The 21,708-nt window shown below is 41.6% G+C and overlaps 2 protein-coding genes across 17 annotated transcripts in view; both read left to right on the forward strand.

Moving 5' to 3' along the window:
- The first annotated feature begins 305 nt into the window (after positions 1-305).
- On the forward strand, positions 306-20,052 carry LOC115143362 (PHD finger protein 20-like). Of its 15 annotated transcripts, none has more exons than XM_029683691.2 (18): positions 306-451; positions 1,427-1,571; positions 3,316-3,419; positions 3,651-3,831; positions 3,998-4,082; positions 4,177-4,253; positions 8,442-9,057; positions 9,324-9,374; positions 9,475-9,744; positions 9,843-10,061; positions 10,534-10,632; positions 11,819-11,974; positions 14,689-14,870; positions 15,118-15,217; positions 15,898-16,093; positions 16,184-16,652; positions 16,800-16,986; positions 17,639-20,052. In XM_029683691.2, the coding sequence occupies exons 2-18, from the start codon at positions 1,530-1,532 to the stop codon at positions 17,779-17,781; spliced, it is 3,177 nt and encodes a 1,058-aa protein (XP_029539551.1). In that variant the 5' UTR covers positions 306-451; positions 1,427-1,529; the 3' UTR covers positions 17,782-20,052. The 15 variants fall into 15 exon arrangements, with proteins under 15 accessions (XP_029539551.1, XP_029539554.1, XP_029539560.1 ...); XM_029683694.2 differs by having other exon boundaries at positions 10,537-10,632; XM_029683700.2 differs by having other exon boundaries at positions 9,843-10,043.
- Positions 20,053-20,550: 498 nt separating this feature from the next.
- The window catches only part of LOC115143363 (protein NDRG3-like), a 55,408-nt gene continuing 54,250 nt past the window's right edge, over positions 20,551-21,708 (forward strand). The window contains exon 1 of one of the 2 annotated variants that reach the window (XM_029683709.2): positions 20,551-20,762. The gene's annotated coding sequence lies outside the window, so the exon portion shown is untranslated. The remainder of the gene's footprint in view (positions 20,763-21,708) is intronic. The other variant, XM_029683710.2, reaches the window with a different exon arrangement.

The following is a 21,708-nucleotide window of genomic DNA, read 5'->3' on the forward strand; positions in this document are numbered from 1 at the left end:
TGAATGGGTATCCACATACTTTTTACCATGTCGTGTATATATGTAGAGTTGCGCGAATGCGGTTTCCGCATTATGATGCATTTACATGACACTTGAATATGGCAGCCATGTTAGCTCCTTATTAACATTCCATGGGGAATATTGAATCAATAGTTTTAAACTGAATGTCTAGAATTAGAACAACATTCAAAATTATAGAAGTTGGCCTATTATTTATGTATATATGGCTCTGGCACAAGTAGCCTCTGCCATGCACCCCTGTGATGCGAGAACAGAAGGTCCTTTTAATAATGGCACATGCGTAGTTGCGTGCCATTCGCCGGTAGTGCGACTCGAGTGCATCGGGAAGAAAATTTAACTGCGTGCACTGGAATCAGACGTGGAGGCACCACACGAAAATATTTTATCGCTCATTGCACATCACCATCGGGAAGAATACTCAGAAATCAAGGTAACATTTGATGCAACATTTTAGTCTTAGCGATATAATAGACAAAGGTTTTATGCATCAATAACACAAAAGATTGTGAATGCTGCTTGTGCTTCCTGAGTTCTAAACAAATAACTTTAAAATACTTGTAATGTAGACGTGTTTTGCCTTATGGATATCTTATACAGTTTATACTGTTTGGAGTAAGGTTGACTTGTAATCGTTTTTCTGGAGGGTTCGGCAGCTTCAGGGAAGTAAAAAATGCTATATTTCCATGCAGTATTTAGTACCGTAAGAAAAGTGTGGCCTACAGAGGCCCCGCGATTCCCTTAAGAATGACAATCTGAATGGCCTGTAAGATTTCTAAAGCCCGCCCCTATCAGACCCTTTAACCAATTAGCTTTGTTGAAATTACTGACGAACTACAGTGTAATATAATGAACACTCCCACTCCTTACAGAATATCTGACAATAAGCTTTCAGAAACTATAGTCAACAAAGCGAGTTTTGCAGTTGTGAATTGTGTAAAACCCTACGCATTTTATTTGAGCCTCACTTTTGAGTTGATGCTAGGTGATTGCTTAAACGCAGAACGCGCAGACGGCTTCCCCCCAAAAAATTGGGATAAAAAACATGGCATAGTAGGACAGGATTAGGCTATATTTCGATATTTTTTGTGCCAGGCTTCTGTTCTCAGGCTACATAGTACATTTAAACCCATGGACTATTAGTAGGCCTTTAATTGAGGGTCCAAATTGAAGGTTATTTTCACCCTTTATCAGGCGTAGTATATTAAACAACAGATGTGTATTGCGCGCCATTTGCTTCCATTTGATTGTGGTTGCTTCCGTGCGTCTTGAGCGACACCGTCAGTCCAACAAATAATAATGCCCTATTCATTCACAAGTGTTTTGTCAGAATAGGTGTGTTTATTGAACCGGTAGGTTCGTGTTATTCAACTGGCCTATCTGCATAACTAGCTTAATCTAATTTCAGAGACCATTGCTATTGTCTCAATACGTGGAATGTTCGCCTGACCAGAACACGTGGTTTGCCAAGTAGCGTGAAGATATCCGGCTACTAGCTAGGTTGCATTGATATGGAATATGCTCAAAGTCTCTCCCCGAAGGTGAGTTTTGCGGTGAGTTTGGCCTCCCCAAAGTAGGCTAATGTATTGCATAGATATGTTTAGAATGGTGTGTTTCCCGGTGATTTGAAGGTGATTGTGTTTGACTGGGATAGAGACGATACAATGTATCCAGGGCCCGAGACAACAATGTAACGCTAAGCAATGGACCAGACAATGGATGGACCGTTTGAGTAGCAATGCATATTTTATTTGAGCAAATTTCACAATCAAAATGAACATTTTAGTAAATTACCAAAATGATGATGAATCGTTATACTTTGATCACCCCGATTGAACAAAAACATAGGGATACAGAATAGACTGTCGGAATTTCATAGCGTGCTGCCCACGTCTTCGAAAGCTTTCTGGCTCTTGACCTCATTTATTAGGCTACTGGCTGCAGAAAGATGCTCAATACGTGGATAAGACAGTATTCATGTACAAATCGATGGTCTTTCATAAGGGTTGCTTGCAAAAGCTTCAAAGAGGAAGGTTTGTGTGCTGGTTTGCCCTGGAGGATCGGTTTCTATTCACCTCAATTTAGGTAGCATCCTTTGTGAAGCAAGCAGGTGGCCATAGGTTGAGATCTGAGGTAGGCAGGAGGCATATAGGGGTTTCTTTGATAAGTGTTTTTTTTGGATAAACATTGGAGTATGATAAATGATGGATCATATATATTTGATATCGTAAAGGGTTCATAAAACCCTTTAAGGAACATGCTTCAGAAATCATGCAAACTGAATATCAAGCTATATGAAGGGTGTCAATGGTTATGCCATCTTTGGAAGAGCACCAGATGTAAGGGAATTTTACATCACACTTCATGTAGTATGACTTTGCTAATGAAGATGTTGTAGTGCTTATGATAATGACTACTTTATGCATGCTCTAATGCCTGAACGTTTTTCTTTCTCACTGAGTTCCGTAGACTACAATGTCCACTTATCTTTGGATGAAACAAACGAAGATATATATATTTTATAATATCATTGTTGAGAACTAGAAGTCACCAAAATATAATCTAGACAGTCAAGTGTTTTTTGCAGGGCAGGATTACTGATATTACTGATAGGATTACTGATAATGTTCGATCACAAGAACACAAATAGCCATGGCAAAAAGTATAGAATTGCAGGAAATTGGAAAACGGCACATTTTTCTCTCTGCTGACAACTCTGGACTGATTTAAGCCGCGCCCACAACCCCCATGCCTGGTGGAATCCCCTTGTGTTGTCCTGAGTGGCTCAGTCGGTAGAGCATAGTGCTTATAATGCCAAGGGTCCTGGGTTTGACTACCGCTGTTGGCCACTCATATATATATGTGTATGTGTGTGTGTGTTTTTGCTTCACTTTGGAGAAAAGCGTCTGACAAATGGCATATTATTGTTTGTGTATTTATGTAATAATTCCCTTCTCTCTCAGCCATATAGTCAAGCGTCATCCACTTTTCTCTCCTCTCTTGATGGCAGTCCCCTCAAAATGACTAAGGCCCTTAGAACCGTTGTTTGCTTTCATGTTCCACTAATGTGATTCGTTTTGTAACAAGTAGACTCTGATCAAAAGAAATTAAGAAAACTGACAAAATTCTCCACTGATTATGGTATCGGTCCTATCTAAGCCAGTTCGCTCTAAAGCCAGTCTCTAGCAACTCTGGTTATTTTTTGTGTGACCTTGTGTAGGAACCGCACCATTGGAAATTTAGGTACTGCAATTGTGAGTTTTCTGGTGTTTAACCAGGTAGAACTTTGCCTCTCAGCAGGAGGTGGATGTGGACACAATGAGCAAGACACCCCCTAACAGAAGAGGAATAACCTTTGAGGTGGGAGCAACGCTGGAGGCCAGAGACGCCCTCAAAAACTGGTGAGTCATGCGTCAGTTCCTCTCTCACTCTTTGTCAGTAAATTGTCTTTCTCTACCTGCAATCTCTCTTTGTTGCTTTTCTCAGCTCCTTTTCAGTCTCTTTCTCTCACTGTCTGCTATTCTCTGTTATCCTAGCCTTTCTTATTACCTATACACCAATGATCTCTTGACTTCAGTTGAGTTCCTTTGCTCCCATCTCAATCACCCCTCTCGTATACGCCCTGCTCCTAGGTATCCGGCCAACATAGAGAAGATTGACTATGATGACGAGAAGGTCCTGATCCACTACCGTCAGTGGAGCCACCGCTATGATGAGTGGTTTGACTGGACCAGCCCATACCTGAGACCTGTAGAGAGGATCCAGCTGAGACGACAGGGACTGCTGGACGACTGTCCTATCCCTGTAAGAGATGTACTCTATTTACTTACTTATTCTCCCTATTATATCCCTACTGGTTGCTCTACTTAGCTGTACCTGGCCTTCTGTTTGCTCCGCCTACTTCTATTTGATTTCATTTGCTCAGGCTGATACTGGATCCATGTTTGACAGTGACACTTCATTTCATCTGTCTGTCCAGGGATTTCATGTGAATGACAAGGTCCTCGCCAGTTGGTCTGATTGCCGCTTCTACCCTGCCAAGGTCTTGGCAGTGAATAAAGATGGTGAGTGGTTTGGAAGTACTCGTATACATATTGAAGAGATTTATGGATTCTGTTCAGCATTAACCTGATCCATCTGACCTCCATTTGCCCTCAGCGTCTTACACCGTGAAGTTTTATGATGGTGTCGTCCAGACAGTAAAGGGGATCCACGTGAAACCTTTTGTAAGAGAGGTGAGCTCTTTGTTTCCTTCTCTCACCAGGGACTGTCAATAGTAGTTTTTACCTGTTCAAAGGGCATACACTACCAGTCAAAAGTTTGGAACACCTACTCATTCAAGGGTTTTTCTTTATTTGTACTATTTTCTACATTGTATAATAATAGTGAAGACATCTAAACTATGAAATAACACATGGAATCATGTAGTAACCAAAGTGTTAATTAAACAAATTAAAATATATTTTAGATTCTTCGAAGTAGCTACTAGAGGTCGACCGATTATTGGAGGACCAAAAAAAGCCGATACCAATTAATCGGCCAATTTAAAAAAATAAATATATATATATATTATATTTAAATTTAATTAAATTATTTATTTATTTGTAATAATGACAATTACAACAATACTGAATACACTTTTAACTTAATATAATACATCAATAAAAATCCATTTAGCCTCAAATAAGTAATGAAACATGTTCAATTTGGTTTAAATAATGCAAAAACAAAGTGTTGGAGAAGTAAAGTGCAATATGTGCCATGTAAAAAAGCTAACGTTTGAGTTCTTTGCTCAGAACATTAGAACATATGAAAGCTGGTGGTTCCTTTTAACATGAGACTTCAATATTCCAAGGTAAGAGGTTTTAAGTTGTAGTTAATATATAGTATTTATAGGACTATTTATCTCTACCATTTGTATTTCATATACCTTTGACTATTGGATGTTCTTATAGACACTTTAGTATTGCCAGTGTAACAGTATAACTTCCGTCCCTCTCCTCGCCCCTACCTGGGCTCGAACCAGGAACACATCCACAACAGCCACCCTCGAAGCAGCGCTGCCCAATGCTCCACAAAAGCCGCGGCCCTTGCAGAGCAAGGGGAATAACTACTCCAAGTCTCAAAGCGAGTGACGTTTGAAACACTATTAGCGTGCACCCCGCTAACTAGCTATCCATTTCACATCGGTTACAACCACCATTAGGCTGATAGGCTTGAAGTCATAAACAGCGCTGTGCTTGCAAAGAGCTGCTGGCAAAACGCACAAAAGTGCTGTTTGAATGAATGCTTACGAGCCTGCTGCTGCCTACCATCGCTCAGTCAGACTGCTCTATCAAATATCAAATCAGACTTAATTATAACATAATACACAGAAATACGAGCCTACGAGCCTTTCATTAATATGGTCGAATCCGGAAACTATCATTTCGAAAAACAAAACGTTTGAAATACAGAACCATTCTGTATTTTATCTAACAGGTAGCATCCCTAAGTCTAAATATTCTTGTTACATTGTACAACCTTCAATGTTCTGTCATAATTATGTAAAATTCGGACAAATTAGTTCGCAATGAGCCAGGCTTCCCAAACTGTTGCATATACCCTGACTCTGCATGCAATGAACGCAAGAGAAGTGACACAATTTCACCTGGTTAATATTGCCTGCTAACCTGGATTTCTTTTAGCTAAATATGCAGGTTTAAAAAATATATACTTCTGTGTATTGATTTTAAGAAAGGCATTGATATTTATGGTTAGGTACAGTTGTGCAACGATTGTGCTTTTTTTCGCTAATGCACTTTTGTTAAATCATACCCCAGCGTTGCATCGATTATATGCAACGCAGGACACGCTAGATAAACTAGTAATATCATCAACCATGTGTTGTTAACTAGTGATTATGATTGTTTTTTAGAAGATAAGTTTAATGCTAGCTAGTAACTTACCTTGGCTTCTACTGCATTTGCGTAACAGGCGGTCTCCTCGTGGAGTGCAAGGAGAGGCATGTGGTTAGAGCGTTGGACTAGTTAACCATAAGGTTGCAAGATTGAATCCCAGAGCTGACAAGGTGAAAATTTGTCGTTCTACCCCTGAACAAGGCAGTTAACCCACCGTTCCTAGGCCGTCATTGAAAATAAGAATGTGTTCTTAACCGACTTGCCTAGTTAAATAAAGGTGTAAAAAATATATATATATATCGGCAAAATCGGCATCCAAAAATACAGATTTCCGATTGTTATGAAAACTTGAAATCGGCCATTCCGATTTAATCGGTCGACCTCTAGTAGCTACCCTTTTGCTTTAATGACAGCTTTGTGTTCTCTCAACCAACGAATGCTTTTCCAATAGTCTTGAAGGAGTTCCCACATGCTGGGCACTTGTTGGCTGCTTGTCCTTCACTGTGGTCCAACTCATCACAAACCATCTCAATTGGGTTGAGGTCATCTGATGCAGCACTCCATCACTCTCCTTCTTAGTCAAATAGCCCTTTCACAGCCTGGATGAGTTTTGGGTCATTGCCCTGTTGAAAAACAAATGATAGTCCCATTAAGCGCAGTTAATTGCTGATTTCTGAGGCTGGTAACTCTAATGAACTTATCTTCTGCAGCAGAGGTAACTCTGGGTCTTTCTTTCCTGTGGTGGTTCTCATAAGTGCTAGTTTCATCATAGCGCTTGATGGTTTTTGCAACTGCACTTTAATAAACCTTCAAAGTTCTTGACATTTTCCACATTGACTGACCATGTCTTCAAGTAATGATGGACTGTTGTTTCTCTTTGCATATTTGAGCTGTTCTTGCCATAATATGTACTTGGTCTTTTACCACATACGGCTATCTTCTGTTTACCAACTCTACCTTGTCACAACACAACTGATTGGCTCAAACGCATTAAGAAGGAAAGAAATTCCACAAATGAACTTTTAACTTCTTATGGCTGCAGGGGCAGTATTGAGTAGCTTGGATGAAAGGTGCCCAGAGTAAACAGCCTGCTGCTCAGTCCCAGTTGCTAATATATGCATATAATTAGTAGTATTGGATAGAAAACACTCTGAAGTTTCTAAAGCTGTTTGAATGATGTCTGTGAGTATAACAGAACTCATATGGCAGGCATAAACCTGAGCAGAAATCCAAACAGGAAGTGGGAAATTTGAGGTTGGTCGATTTTCAACCCAGCCCCTATTGAATACACAGTGGGATATTGGTTGTGTTGCACTTCCTAAGGCTTCCAATAGTTGTCAACCGTCTTTAGAAACTTGTTTGAGGATTCTATTGTGAAGTGGGACCGAATGAGAGAGGAATGAGTCAGGTCTGCCATGAGCTGACCATGCACGTTCACATGAGAGGGAGCTCTGTTCCCTCGCACTTCTGAAGACAATGGAATTCTCCGGTTGGAACATTATTTACGTTTTATGTTAACATCCTAAAGATTGATTCCATACATTGTTTGACATGTTTCTACGGACAGGAACTGAACTTTTTGACATTTCGTTTGCAACTAGGGAACACGCTTCATGACTTTGGATTTGTTTACCAAACATGCTAACAAAAGTAGCTCTTTGGACATAAATGATGTACATTATCGAACTAAATCAAACATTTAATGTGGAACTGGGATTCCTGGGAGTGCATTCTGATGATCATCAAAGGTAAGGGAATATTTATAATGCTATTTATGAATAATGTTGACTACCCAATATGGGGGATATCTTTTTGGCTGCTTTGTTTTCTGAAAGCTGTACTCAGATTATTGCATGGTTTGCTTTTTCCGTAAAGTTTTTTAGAAATCTGACACAGCGGTTGCATTAAGTTTTTGGAACTACTGAACGTAATGCGCCAATGTATACCGAGATTTTTTTTATATACATATGCACTTTTCGAACAAAACATATATGTATTGTGTAACATGAAATCCTATGAGTGTCATCTGATGAAGATCATCAAAGGTTAGTGATTAATTTGATGTCTTTGTGCTTTTTGTGACTCCTCTCTTTGGCTGGAAAAATGGCTGAATTGTTTGATCCCGGTAACAGCCCTAAGAAGTTCTAACAAGGCACACCTGTTAATTGAAATGCATTCTAGGTGACTACCTCATGAAACTGGTTGAGAGAATGCCAAGAGTTTGAAGCTGTCATCAATTTAAAGGGTGGCTACTTTGAAAAATCTCAAATATAAAATGTATTTTGATTTGTTTAACACTTTTTTTAGTTCCTGCATGATTCCATGTATTATGATGTTTTGATGTCTTCACTATTATTCTGCAATGTGGAAAAATAAATGAATAACCCTTGGAACAACTTTTGACTGGTGCTGTATATCTGTTGATATTGTGTTGGCTTGCCATGCAGAGGATCATGTTTCTGTGGGTGGTACTTTACCTAATTTTCCTAAATGTTTTCATCCCCCCCCTCTTTGTGGAAATAGAGAGGAGGAGGAAAGGCTAGGTCCACTGAGAGGAACGGCGTGAAGAAGCCCCAGAATGGCAGAGACCGGAGGCCTCAGGAATACGGCCCAAAAAATAAAAGAACAAGACGCAGTACCTCTGACCAGGAGGGGGACAGTGACACAGAGGATGGTGACAATAATGATGAAGATGACTGGCATGAGAGGGAGGTGGAGGAGAAGACAAAGAGGAAGGATAGTGAGGGGGATGTCACCAAAGAGACACCGTCCATAGTTAAGCAGGAGGAGGATACAGAGCAACATGCAGGACAGAACAACCTCGGGGATCACGTGGCAGCCACTGTGGGCCCGACTGAAGTAAAAATGGAAGAAGATGGAGGACAGAGTGAGGAGAAGCCTACTCATTTAAATGAAGGGATAAAGAAAGAAGAGGTGGAAATGAAAACTGAGTACACAGTCCTGAGCTCACCTAATGAAACTAAGCCATCCACTGAGTCACCCAATCAGATGTCAACACAGACCGGGCCAGTGTCTGTCCCATTACCCTCAGCTATGTCCACCATTGACCGAGTGGAGCAGATGTCAGAAAGCCAACCGGATAGCGCCAAACCTGCACCACTGGCCCTCCCAGTGAAACGTAAGACCACACAACTCTTCAGAAAATCACGATCCAAAAGGCTTCCTTATATTTCCAATTAACGTAGCTGTCAGTGCACTGTACGTTTTATTTAGAGGTTCTGTCCATTTTAGAGGTTTTTCTCACAAGTTGTCAAAATACTATAAACGGTTTGAAAATATATTTATGAGAATTGAATTGTTTTAATGTGTGTTGAATGTTGTCAGTCAGTGACAGTTTATATTGACAGTTGTCAGTCAGTTTATATTGTCTGTCTTTATTTCCAGCGATAAGGAAGCAGGGTTTCCACAACCCCAACCGATTTAGCAGAGAGCCATGTGAGTTCTCGCCCAGCACTCTGTTACATCAGTTTACATGAGTATCTCTCCACTCCTAGCTGTTTGTCCATCCTCTTACATGTCTCCATTGTGTTTTCAGTGTACAGAGTGATCAAAAACCAGCCTCCCCCAGTCCTGTCCATCAACTTGGACCACAACCCATTTAAATGCAGCGCTGTAGGCTGCACCAAGTCGTTCCGCAAGGCCAAACTGCTTCACTACCACATGAAATACTACCATGGAGAGGAGCAGCAGCTAGAGGACGATCTAAGCCCCACCAGGAGCACCCAGACACGGGCCTCAGAGAAGCACCCCTCCCCTACCTCTCTGGAAAGTCCTAAGAGGAGACGCACCATCTCCGCCTCAATGCGTAAGTATCAAAAAAGGGACTTAGCTACATGATAGATTCACCCAAAGAGGAAATCAGTTTTATCCATAATATTAATATTGTGTTTCCATGCCCGGCAGACTCCAATGTGCACAGTCCTACTAGAACTCCCCCATCTCCACGTAGTGAGGCCAAGACAATGAACAGACGCACATCAGCTCCACCTGCTGTCAACACCCAGCGCCAGCAGCAGAGGGCTCTACTGAGGGAGAAGAGCAAAGAGAACCAACTGGACAGAAATGGACAGAGACCAGTGGAGACGGAGACTACTGAGAGCAGTGGTATGGACATATGTCTGTGTAAGATGTGAAACGACAACGAGAAGGCTTCTGAAAAATCCTCTCGACTATATATTTTTTTTGTCCGCTGTTAATAGTCCCAATTTAACTTTAAAAAAAAATGTATTTAAAGTTCCCATGATATTGACTTTCAATAAGCAAAGTGTCACTTGCCACATGATGAGAAAGGCATTATATGATGCAAAATCATGATGTGGCAAGTGTGACCGTTTGCTTCTTAAATCTTAAACATTTTGGGACTCTTATCAACAGTGGACTAATTAAAGAAAATACTCAAAGATAGTTTGAGTGGATTTGTTTCCTTTAAATAGGCCATTAGCTATGAGCAAATGTGTAGTTATCTTTGCTGATTTCTGATCGAAAATCCACTTTCTCTTAACATGACACAACAGGATTATTGTGAAATGGTGCATGCTCCAGTGTTTGTAATGGCAGAACACTCCTAACACTTGGTTCCCCCGTATCACTCTAGCAGTGGTGAAAGAACGAGATCGGCTGAAGGATAAGAAACAGAGGGAGTTCCTTCGTATTAATCTGAAGAAAAAGAAGAAGAAAAAGAAGGTCAAGTGTGGTAAGGAGACCCTAGTCGTCTGACTGTTCTGCATGGGGCTCCTGTCCTATAGCTTTAGCGCCGCTGCATGTGCAACGCTTCCTTCAGGCCATGGGAAGACCCCTGATATATTACCTTCACACCTTGGTAGGTGTTTCATTTCTTAAAAAAAAAATGTATATCCTTCTTTTAGCAGGTAAGTTGACTGAACACATTCTCGTTTATAGCAATGACTTGGATAATAGTTACAGGGGAATGAATGGGCCAATTGGAAGCTAGGTATGGTATGACTGCCAGATTGGGGAATTTAGCCAGGACACCAGGGTTAACACCCCTAATTTTAATAAGTGGCATGGGATCTTTAGTGACCATCGAAAGATGGCACCCTACACAGGGGAAAGTCCCAATCATTGCCCTGGGGCATTGGTATATGTTTTTTTAGACTAGAGAAAGAGTGCCTCCTACTGGCCCTCCAACACCACTTCCAGCAGAATCTGGTCTCCAGACAACCCTGCTTCGCTTCAGAGGCAAACCAGCAGTGTGGTAGGGGTTGGAGTAGCACTACAACTGCTGTGTCCTCACTACTGACCTACGTCACTTCATCAGTCAAATAGCCGCTGATCATTTTGTTTGAATCAGCCGTCTTGTGCTTTTACCCCTTTTCCTCTGACTGATGATTTGCACATATTTTGCTCATGTTTGGTTCATATAATAACACAGGCATTTATTCTGGTTTTATTAACCATCTGACTCATCTGTTTGAACTCTACTGCTAGGCACAAGCTACTGTGATGCCACTTTTGTAACCAAGTTTGAACCACTATTGGTCTATTGACCTAGTTTAAATTCACTCTGGATCTGTGGATGACACTTGTTATAACACACATACAGTATTAAGAGGATGGTTGATTCACTGTGTACATTCACACACAATTAGACTTTATTTGGACTGTTTTGGCCAGTTCAGCTCTCAGAAACACTCATGTAAAGGGGTTTTGTGGACACAAGTTTACTGTTTGTTGTCTTTGTTGTAACGACATATTCTCACACCCATAATAGTATCTTCAGCTGGAAACACACAGTTTGGTTTCATATGGTTTGTTTGACCCCCCCCCAAAAAAAAAGATTAGTTCTTGTTTGTCCTCATCAGCATTTCCAAAGTTGACATTTTGTTCTGCGTCTGCTTCCCCCTCCCCTTTATTAACAGAGTGCACAGGTAGTGAGGAGAATATTGACATCTCAATATTCGCTCTTCAGTCCAAATTGAATTTGCCACTCAAATTCCCCCTCTCACACAATCACAAGCCTGAGTCCTACCACTTCAGGCCCGGATACAACCAGTCAGAGCAGATGCACGTGGATGGTGGGTATTATTGTGTGTCTGAGTGTGTGCGTCACTCTCTACCCTTTGCCATTATTCTTTGCCTGGTTTCAGTCCATAAGTCATTTGTTCAAACCGTCTACCCGTGTATCTTTTCCATTCCGTATCAAATTGATCTTGCTAATAATTTTCCACACTTTCAAACAAAGTAGACCTGTTGTCACAGTTGAGGACTGATTCCATAGTTTATTGATTGAATCTGGGGCCTTTTCTTTGCTATGGCTTGCTTTATTCTCATCAGTTTGTTATATGTTCGACTCAGTGCTATGCATAAGGGATATCCTGTATGTTATAGAGGTCGATCGATTATGATTTTTCAACGCCGATACGGATTATTGGAGGACCCCAAAAAAGCCGATACCAATTAATCGGGCCGATTTAAAAATATATATTTCTATTTTTTTTTTTATCGTAGTTATATAAAAAATATATATTTTATTTGTAATAATGCCAATTACAACAATACTGAATGAACACTTATTTTAACTTAATATAATACATAAATAAAATCAATTTAGCCTCAAATAAAATGAAACATGTTCAATTTGGTTTAAATAATGCAAAAACAAAGTGTTGGAGAAGTAAAAGTGCAATATGTGCCATGTAAAAAAGCTAACATTTAAGTTCCTTGCTCAGAACATGAGAACATATGAAAGCTGGTGGTTCCTTTTAAGGATTCTTCAATATTCCCAGGTAAGAAGTTTTAGGTTGTAGTTATTATAGGAATTATAGGACAATTACGCTCTACGATTTGTATTTCATGTACCTTTTTCGACTATGGGATGTTCTTATAGGCACTTTAGTATTGCCAGTGTAACCGTCTAGCTTCCGTCCCTCTCCTCGCCCCTACCTGGGCTCGAACCTGGAACACAACGACAACAGCCACCCTCGAAGCAGCGTTACATTTAACATTTAAGTCATTTAGCAGACGCTCTTATCCAGAGCGACTTACAAATTGGTGCTTTCACCTTATGACATCCAGTGGAACAGCCACTTTACAATAGTGCATCTAGGTCTTTTAAGGGGGGGGGGGAGGGGGGGGCGTTACCCATGCAGAGCAAGGGGAACAACCACTCCAAGTCTCAGAGCGAGTGACATTTGGAACGCTATTAGCGCGCACCCCGCTTACTAGCTAGCCATTTCACATCGGTTACACAGCCTAATCTCGGGAGTTGATAGACTTGAAGTCATAAATAGCACAATGCTTGAAGCTCAGCGAGGAGCTGCTGGCAAAATGCACAAAAGTGCTGTTTGAATGAATGCTTACGAGCCTGCTGCTGCCTACCACCGCTCAGTCAGACTGCTCTATCAAATCATAGACTTAGTTATAACATAATAACACAGAGAAATATGAGCCGTAGGTCATTAATATGGTTGAACCCGGAAACTATCATCTCGAAAACAAGACGTTTATTCTTTCAGTGAAATACGGAACCGTTCCATATTTTACCTAAGGGGTGGCATCCATTAGTCTAAATATTCCTGTTACATTGCACAACCTTCAATGTTATGTCATAATTACATAAAATTCTGGCAAAGTAGGCGGCCCAAACTGTTGCATATACACTGACTCTGCGTGCAATGAACGCAAGAGAAGTGACACAATTTCACCTGGTTAATATTGCCTGCTAACCTGGATTTCTTTTAGCAAAATATGCAGGTTTAAAAATATATATTTCAGTGTATTGATTTTAAGAAAAGCATTGGTGTTTATGGTTAGGTACAGTCGTGCAACGATTGTGCTTTTTTCACAAATGCGCTTTTGTTAAATCATCCCCCATTTAGCGAAGTTGGCTGTCATTGTTAGGAAGAAATAGTCTTCAAAGAGTTCGCAACGAGCCAGGTGAGCAGGCTCTATTAACTAAATATGTAGGCTTAAAAATATATACTTGTGTATTGATTTTAAGTAAGGCATTGATGTTTATGGTTAGGTACACATTGGAGCAAGACGGTCCTTTTTCGCGAATACGCACCGCATCGATTATATGCAACGCAGGACACTCTAGATAAACTAGTAATATAATCAACCATGTGTAGTTAACTAGTGATTATGATTGATTTTTATAAGATAAGTTTAATGCTAGCTAGCAACTTACCTTGGCTTCTTACTGCATTCGCGTAACAGACAGTCTCCTCGTGGAGTGCAATGTAATCAGGTGGTTAGAGCGTTGGACTAGTTAACTGTAAGGTTGCAAGATTGAATCCCCGAGCAGACAAGGTAAAAATCTGTCATTCTGCCCCTGAACAAGGCAGTTAACCCACCGTTCCTAGGCCGTCATTGTAAATAAGAATGTGTTCTTAACCGACTTGCCTAGTTAAATAAAGGCTATATAAAGGTGTCCAAAAAAAAACGATTTCCGATTTATGAGAACTTGATATCGGCCCTAATTAATCGGCCATTCCAATTAATCGGTCGACCTCTAGTATGTTACAATGCTGTAGATAAAATGAGCTATAGTTTCCTCCTATATTTCTACCATGGAAGCCCCCCTCTGCTTGTGTTCCAATAATCTCTTGATCAAAAATATCAGTTACATCCAGATGACATTATCTCCTGAGGACTCACATTGGCAAATATACTGAAACCAGCTCATGGAGGAAATCTCGATGTTACAATGCTACTAAAGGAGACTAGGGTCACTGACCAGGGTTGTCTTTATTAGTTAACCCTTTCCACCCCTTGATTTCTCCTCTAGATGAGGATAGCATCAGTGATTGGTCCACTGACAGTTGTGAGTGGAGTGATGACGAGCTGGGGGCGGAGCTGAACAATGCAACAACTCCCCTAAGTCTGGGCTCTGTTGCCTTGGAGACAGGCAGTCAGGAGGTTGTGCGTTGCGTCTGTGAGGCAGAAGAGGAAAACGACTTCATGATACAGGTGAGCTGCTTGGGGGTTTACCTGACTCTAGCCCTGATCTGCCTCCAATACACATCATTGAGTCTGAAATAAATAGTTGGTGGCAATCCACTAGTCTCAATCATTTAAATCAATCACATTTGTCAAACCGCACCAAACTCAAGGTCGATCCCAACTTAGTTTCTCTAAAAGCAAGCTCAGACCAACAGTTAGCAGCAGGGAGGAAAACTCAGTTTGATAGTGTTGCTCCCTGGCCTTGTCTCTCCAGTGTGAGGAGTGTCTGTGCTGGCAGCATGGCACCTGCATGGGCCTCCTGGAGGAGAACGTCCCGGACAAATACGCCTGCTACGTCTGCAGAGACCCACCAGGTGAGAGCCAGCAACACACAACTTGGCTTAATAGAAACTCCATCTCAGGTTTCTCTATGGGGTTACTTGGGGAAGGGAAAGGAGAGGTTAACACAAGACAAGCCAGTACATTTAACTGTGGTTTTTGGGGCTGTGTCTTATTGTAATAAGAATTTCCAGGTGAACATAAAGGAGAGCAGTCCTTGGTAAGTTCAATCAAAAATCAATCCGGTTTATTACAAATTGCAACAGGGAGACACCTCCAGCCCAGAAGCAGAGACAATGTCTAACTAGCCTTCTGGATAGAGGACCTTTTTACTCTAAAAAGGCGGCACCAAATATTTTCCAAACACCAGCTCGAGAGGTTTGTAGGAAGTCGAACAAAAGGCAATGACTGCCAGCTGCTACAGAATCATTGTTTTATGTCATCAATAGAATAATAATCAATGTCCTCTGTCGTATCTTCAGTAGCTCTGACTTCAATCGCTATCAACAGATATGAGGACATTTTGTAATGTTCGGTATCAAGTCTAGTGACCACCATCCTACACACGTGTCACAAATAGAACACTAGAAATCGTGTGTGTTACAGAAAGGGGAAAATATATAAATATGCTAAACATTATTAATCACTCTTAATATGAACTTTTCACCTTACATTTTCCCATCACACTTATGATATCACGTGACCTCTGTTCCAGGTCAGAGGCAAAGCCTGCGCTACCGGTATGACCGTGATTGGCTGAGCAGTGGTCACATGTATGGTCTGTCCTTCCTGGATGAGAACTACTCCCACCAGAATGCCAAGAAGATTGCAGCAACACACCAGCTACTAGGAGACGTACAGCGTGTGGTGGAGGTGCTCAATGGCCTCCAGCTCAAAATGAGCGTCCTACAGTAAGTAGTGTTGACTGGAAAAACTCAGATGAATCAATATCTATCCTTACAAAATGTTTGGAGTCTGATTGCCCTTGTGTTCCCCTGTAGGACCCAGACCCACCCAGACCTGCAGTTGTGGTGCCAGCCCTGGAAGAGAGCAGAGAGGCCCTGGAGGAGAGGTGGCTCGGGGACGGGCACTGACGCAGCACCCTCTCCTGCGCTAACAGACGAGGGTTCCGAGAAGGACCACAAGAGTCTCGCCCGTGGTGGCGCAGAAGCTCTGATGTCAGCCGCCATGGAGAAGCTTAGCCGAGCCTCCTCTTCCTCCTCGTCTTCCTCCTCGCCCTATCAGTCGTTCCAGGACTCGTACATAATGAGTGAGCATTGCTACCAGAAACCGCGGGCATACTACCCTGCAGTGGAGCAGAGGCTGGTGGTGGAGACCACACGGAGGGGATCTGAGCTGGAGGACAGCCTAAGAAGCACTGAGGACCTGCTGGAGAGAGAGCAGCGCTATGGAGGCATGCTGGAGACAGCCAGGCCCAAAGCTCCCACACATCTGAACACTCACACCAAGGTCAGTTCTGTTTCAGCCATTCTCCTTCAACATCTCTACCCGTCTGTCTATATTGTACCATCTATCCATCCATACATCCCGCATACACTATAGAGTGGTAGATACTCTAAAAAGTCAACGACTGAATCCTCTTTTCCATATGTCCAGGGTTCAGATGTTGGTCGGTGGGGCCAGGCCGAGGTGAAGCGAGAGGAGGGTGTTGGCTGCGGTGGGGGAGGGGACGTGGACGGCAGTGGCCAGCAGCACCAGTGGCAGATCAACCTGCTGGATCACATAGATGCTGTCCAGGACGAGGTCACACACAGGATGGACTTCATCGAGAGGGAGCTGGATGGTGAGACGACAACAGCCCCTCTGTTTTCTGTTTATTAGCAAGGAAAGCATATTAATGCCACAATTATCGTATATGTACAGTGAATAAGCGTTTCATGCAAAACAAGTCAAATAAAGACCGTAGCTTTCTTTCTTGTCCATCACAATTGTAGCTACAATCAATTAACCTATTTCTTATTGCCACATGGGTGCAGTGAAATGTTGTTTTACAGGGTAAGCCATAGTAACAAATTTGGGTTAGGTGCCTTGCTTAAGGGCAGGCACATCGACAGATTTTTCACCTTGTCAGCTCGGGTATTCAAATCCGCAATCTTTCGATTACTGGCCCAATGCTCTTAACTGCTTGGCTACCTGCTGCCCTAATAATCTAATTGTATTAGTCACATGGGCCTAATACAACAGGTACAACAAACCTTGTAGTGAAATGCTTACTTACGAGGCTCTAACCGACAAAACAAAATACAGACGAGAAAAGTAACAAGTAGTTAAAGAGGAGCAGTAAAAAAGAACGATATATACTGGGGTGTGCTGGTACAGAATCAATGTGCGGGGGCTGGTTAGTTGAGGTAGTCGGAGATACTCATAATAATCTCTCAGCTATGTATTGTGAACTAAACATCAGTGATTGACAATGTTCCATCTCTCCTCTTCAGTGTTGGAGAGCTGGCTGGACTACACAGGAGAGCTGGAGCCCCCAGAGCCCCTGGCCCGGCTGCCTCAGCTCAAACACCGCATGAAGCTGCTGCTTACAGAGCTGGCCAAGGTGCAGCAGATCGCTCTGTGCTGCTCCACATGAGGGCGCAAGTGAGCAGTGTGACATCCATGTTCACAGCACTCGGAGAGACAATGAGGGGATTTGATTAATGCCCCGGGCCAGCCCTGTGTGAACCATGTCAGCATTGTTTGCATTCGTTTTGGAACTAGGCTGCCTCCCGGACGTGAGCCAGGTGCCCCGTTTTGGCCGTCCACAAAGTCTGCTCAAAACTAAAGTGACGTAGGTTAAGCATGTAGAGTAATGAGTGGGGTTCTGTTTTCACATGCAAAAGTGATTGCTTTTGAGAAGGCTTTATCTGCCTTCCCAATGAAAACACATTATTCTTTTCCATAAAATATGTTTCGGAATGATGCACCGCTGGGCACACACTGGTTGATTCTATGTTTCCATGTCATTTCAATGAAATGACGTTGAACCAATGTGGAATAGACGTTGATTTGGCATCTGTGCCCAGTGGGAGGCTGCCTTGTTGACAACATGACCTAGTGGAGCAGATCACTGTTCAATTTGAGAAGGGCGCTCCTCCCTCACGGCTTTTACCCATCACAGGCCATAGCCCGGTGCACTTAATTGAACTCCCTCATTGCAGTTGGGAGCAGCACTAACTGGTCTATCTATGGCATTGGGGGGTTGGACTGAGAATTTACCAGATAATTTAATGCAAATGCACTTATTTTCATTATGCTGTAGACTGGTGGGCGCATCTCACGGCATGGGGTTGAATGCTTGAGGATGTCAGTTGGTCTTCCTCTTTAAGGCCTCAAGTCTGTACAGGGAAAACTCCACTGTATCATAGTCAAAGATACAGATGGTAATGGATGGAGTAAATATAAGCGAACCAACAGGGACAGTTTATGGTAGTATGGGTTTGTTGGTGCAAACCTGCATCATATTAATGCCTTGGTCTGAGGTTCAGTTTGAAGCTTGCTGTCAAGTACTTACCAAATTGTTGCGCTGCAATGTGTATTCAAAGACTTCACCTGAACTTCTGATAGGCACACTTTTAATCTTCATAATGACAACTTTCAGTAACTGACTGAACTCTTTCCTTGGAGCCATGTTCAGCAAACTTTTTTCCTTTCTGTAAAGTACTTAGTATTTGAATATCTCCCATTGCATAATTGTTAAGCTTATGTTTGTTGAACATGTGGACTGTTTTACGGAGCATAGGCGTAATATTAGGGCTGGGACGATACCAGTATTTCAATACTCATTTAGTGCCGTGGCAAGGAAACATAACACTGTGGATTTAACTTACTTAGGAAAACAGCCATAATGTTAGAAACAAACATCATTCTGTTGTCATCGAGTCTCATTTTATTTATATTTCAAGCTATAGCACACTATTTTACATGAAGCAGGTTTTTAAAGGATCAACAAGTTTAGTCAGTTTTTTGTTTTCACTTTTGCCATGGGAAATGTTTTGCGATACCGGTATTGTCACAGGCCTACTTCATAAGATTTTAAATAGGGAGTGAAAATACAAACTATATATTCTTATATATTGGCACTGTAGGTAGATAAGTACTGTCTTTCTGATTTTACGCAGTGAATTATATTGCTACAGCTTATACAGTTAGTGTCTGTATTATAGGCACTGGAGGGACAGTATCACACATTTTGACAAGTGACATTTCTGGATTGAAAGAATATATATATATTAGTTGAAATGTTTGGTTTCTTTCCATTCTCATTGTTTTCCTGTGGATATCCTCTATCCTATTCACTCTTGTCTCGATGTCTTTGGTTGAATTCCTGCCCGACTACATTGCAGCTGTATGCCAGATCTTTGAAAGCATGTATAGATAGGTATTTAACATTTTTAGTTAGCCACATCAAATGATCTCGCAATCAGGTGCCTGAATCCACAGTCGATGACTTATCACAAAACCATTGGTTGATGCAATGCAACACCTGCCCATCTAGTTGGGTAGGAAATCGACCTTCAACTTTGCTTCACTGTAGCCTTTGACCTTTGGCTTGCTGCAAATAATTGTGGAGATGTCTGCTATGACCTCAGCATTATGTGCTCTGTTCTCAGTGAAAGACTAGTGACGGACCTATACATTTCTCTTGTATTCTTTCACCTGTACTGTTTATTTGCAATATTTTGTGTAAATGCATCTGAATGTTATTTTCTTGGGTTGAATTTGTATTGATTTCGTTATTTTTAAACAGTCCTCCAAAAATAACCTTACCCTACTCGTGTCAGCCAGGTTAAGAACCAAACGAGATGTTGAAAGAAGTGCAACAGATGCTGGTACATAAATAAACTACTATCCCTCCCATTGATATGAATACTGTTGATCTGTCTGAGGATTAAGAATCACGTGGTTTTGAACATATCAATTGTGCTCTCTTGGCCACACATTTTACTACACAATTCAGCACCCCCTCCCCCCAATATATAATAATAATAATTAATATCGGTTGTCTCCATGGCATGAGCACTTTCAGTAAACAGTCCTACTGAGCCCTACATTTAAACAGCTGGTCTGGAAATACAACAAGAAAACAAGCTGGCGATTTAGATCAAAATAAGTTTGTAACATGTTGCAGCAGCACATCCTGTTTGTATGCTTATACAATCAGTTGAGGATTGAAAATAGAAACTCCATGTGAATTCTAAGCGCATAATCTCCGAGAACTGGGTCAACACATTGATGGGAATGATGGGCCCCCATCTAAAAGAAGAAAAAAAAATGGTGTACTGTATGTACACAGTATTTGGACATCTTTTCAGTTTTCCTCTTGGGGGCGTTCGAATTTAATTTGTACTGCCGCCTCGTATTGGCTGCTTCGTTCGTTTCTCGTGTCCTCCCTAATGTCTAGGACGCAATGTGTAGTTCCGCCTTGAAAGGGTGACATCGAAATAGTAATACTAGTTGGAATAGGAAAGGAATTAGGCAAAGAGAAGGTGCGGTTTAAACACCGGTATTTAAACATAAATCTATCCCGGAGGATTTGACGCGGATCGAACGGATACGTCTTCAACCCAAACGGTAAGTGTCGATCGAGACAGCATTTTCTAATAGGCTGTTGGGCCAAATGCAGATGTGGCCATTGGTGTCGATAACCCACCAGCTCGCGGTTTAATTTTGATATGATATTCCATATCCATTTTCCAGGCAGTTCTATTGTAGGCCTAGGTCATTTCTATGAGTAGTCTAAATCAAACATCACAATTGTATCCATCCGCGATTCCCATTTTTAGGATATTTCCTGTTGAATGAGTAACTTATTTTTCACGAGTCACAGGTTTGTTACTTAATACCGTATCATTGGCCCATATCTATAATGTCTCAAATTCAACATCGAACGGTTAGGAAGGTTACTGTATGTTGCTGAATATTTGTTACTGTTTCACCATCCTCGATCTACAACTTGGTGCCTGTTCGACCCTCGTGTCTGGAACCTTTCATTATAATATCCACGTTACAAAGCATGCATAGTTTACGGAATTATATGGTTGCTTGCTTCGTGCTCAATAAATGAATGTATGTTCGTGCTGAATGAAACAGACATGACTTGGCAAGTCCATGCTGTAGTTGGCAACTGGTGGCGTGGAGATATTACTTATCATTCTTCTGGCACTACATGACATTGTCAGCAGTCACCTGGTGAAGGTCACTCGGGTGTAGGTCATTGGATTCAGGTGTGACCTCAACGCAGGTGTTTGAATTTAGTTTTTGGGAGGGAGTCCTCCCTTATTGAATGATCTCAACAATGCCATATCATTACCAAAGCAGGGCAGAGTTTACACAACAAACAGTGACATAGTTTCCAGTTGTCATTCACAACAGTGCTCCCATTCAAATACCACTACATGCTTTTTGTGAGTTTATTATGATCTTACGAGACTTTACTATGTGACTGAAAGATTGACCAAAAGTATACTTTGGACAGTGTTATCATAATAGCCTTCTATTCAATTGGGAGGGAACTGCA

The sequence above is a fragment of the Oncorhynchus nerka genome, linkage group LG15 (genome assembly GCF_034236695.1).
Source record: "Oncorhynchus nerka isolate Pitt River linkage group LG15, Oner_Uvic_2.0, whole genome shotgun sequence".
Classification (NCBI taxonomy): Eukaryota; Metazoa; Chordata; class Actinopteri; order Salmoniformes; family Salmonidae; genus Oncorhynchus; species Oncorhynchus nerka.

Excerpts from the sequence above, each read along its gene's own strand:
- LOC115143362 (XM_029683691.2), top strand. The coding sequence starts at position 1,530 with ATGGAATATGCTCAAAGTCTCTCCCCGAAGGTGAGTTTTGCG. Across the intron at positions 9,058-9,323 it reads ACTGGCCCTCCCAGTGAAAC|CGATAAGGAAGCAGGGTTTC; the intron begins GTAAGACCACAC and ends CTTTATTTCCAG. Across the intron at positions 16,987-17,638 it reads CATCGAGAGGGAGCTGGATG|TGTTGGAGAGCTGGCTGGAC; the intron begins GTGAGACGACAA and ends TCTCCTCTTCAG.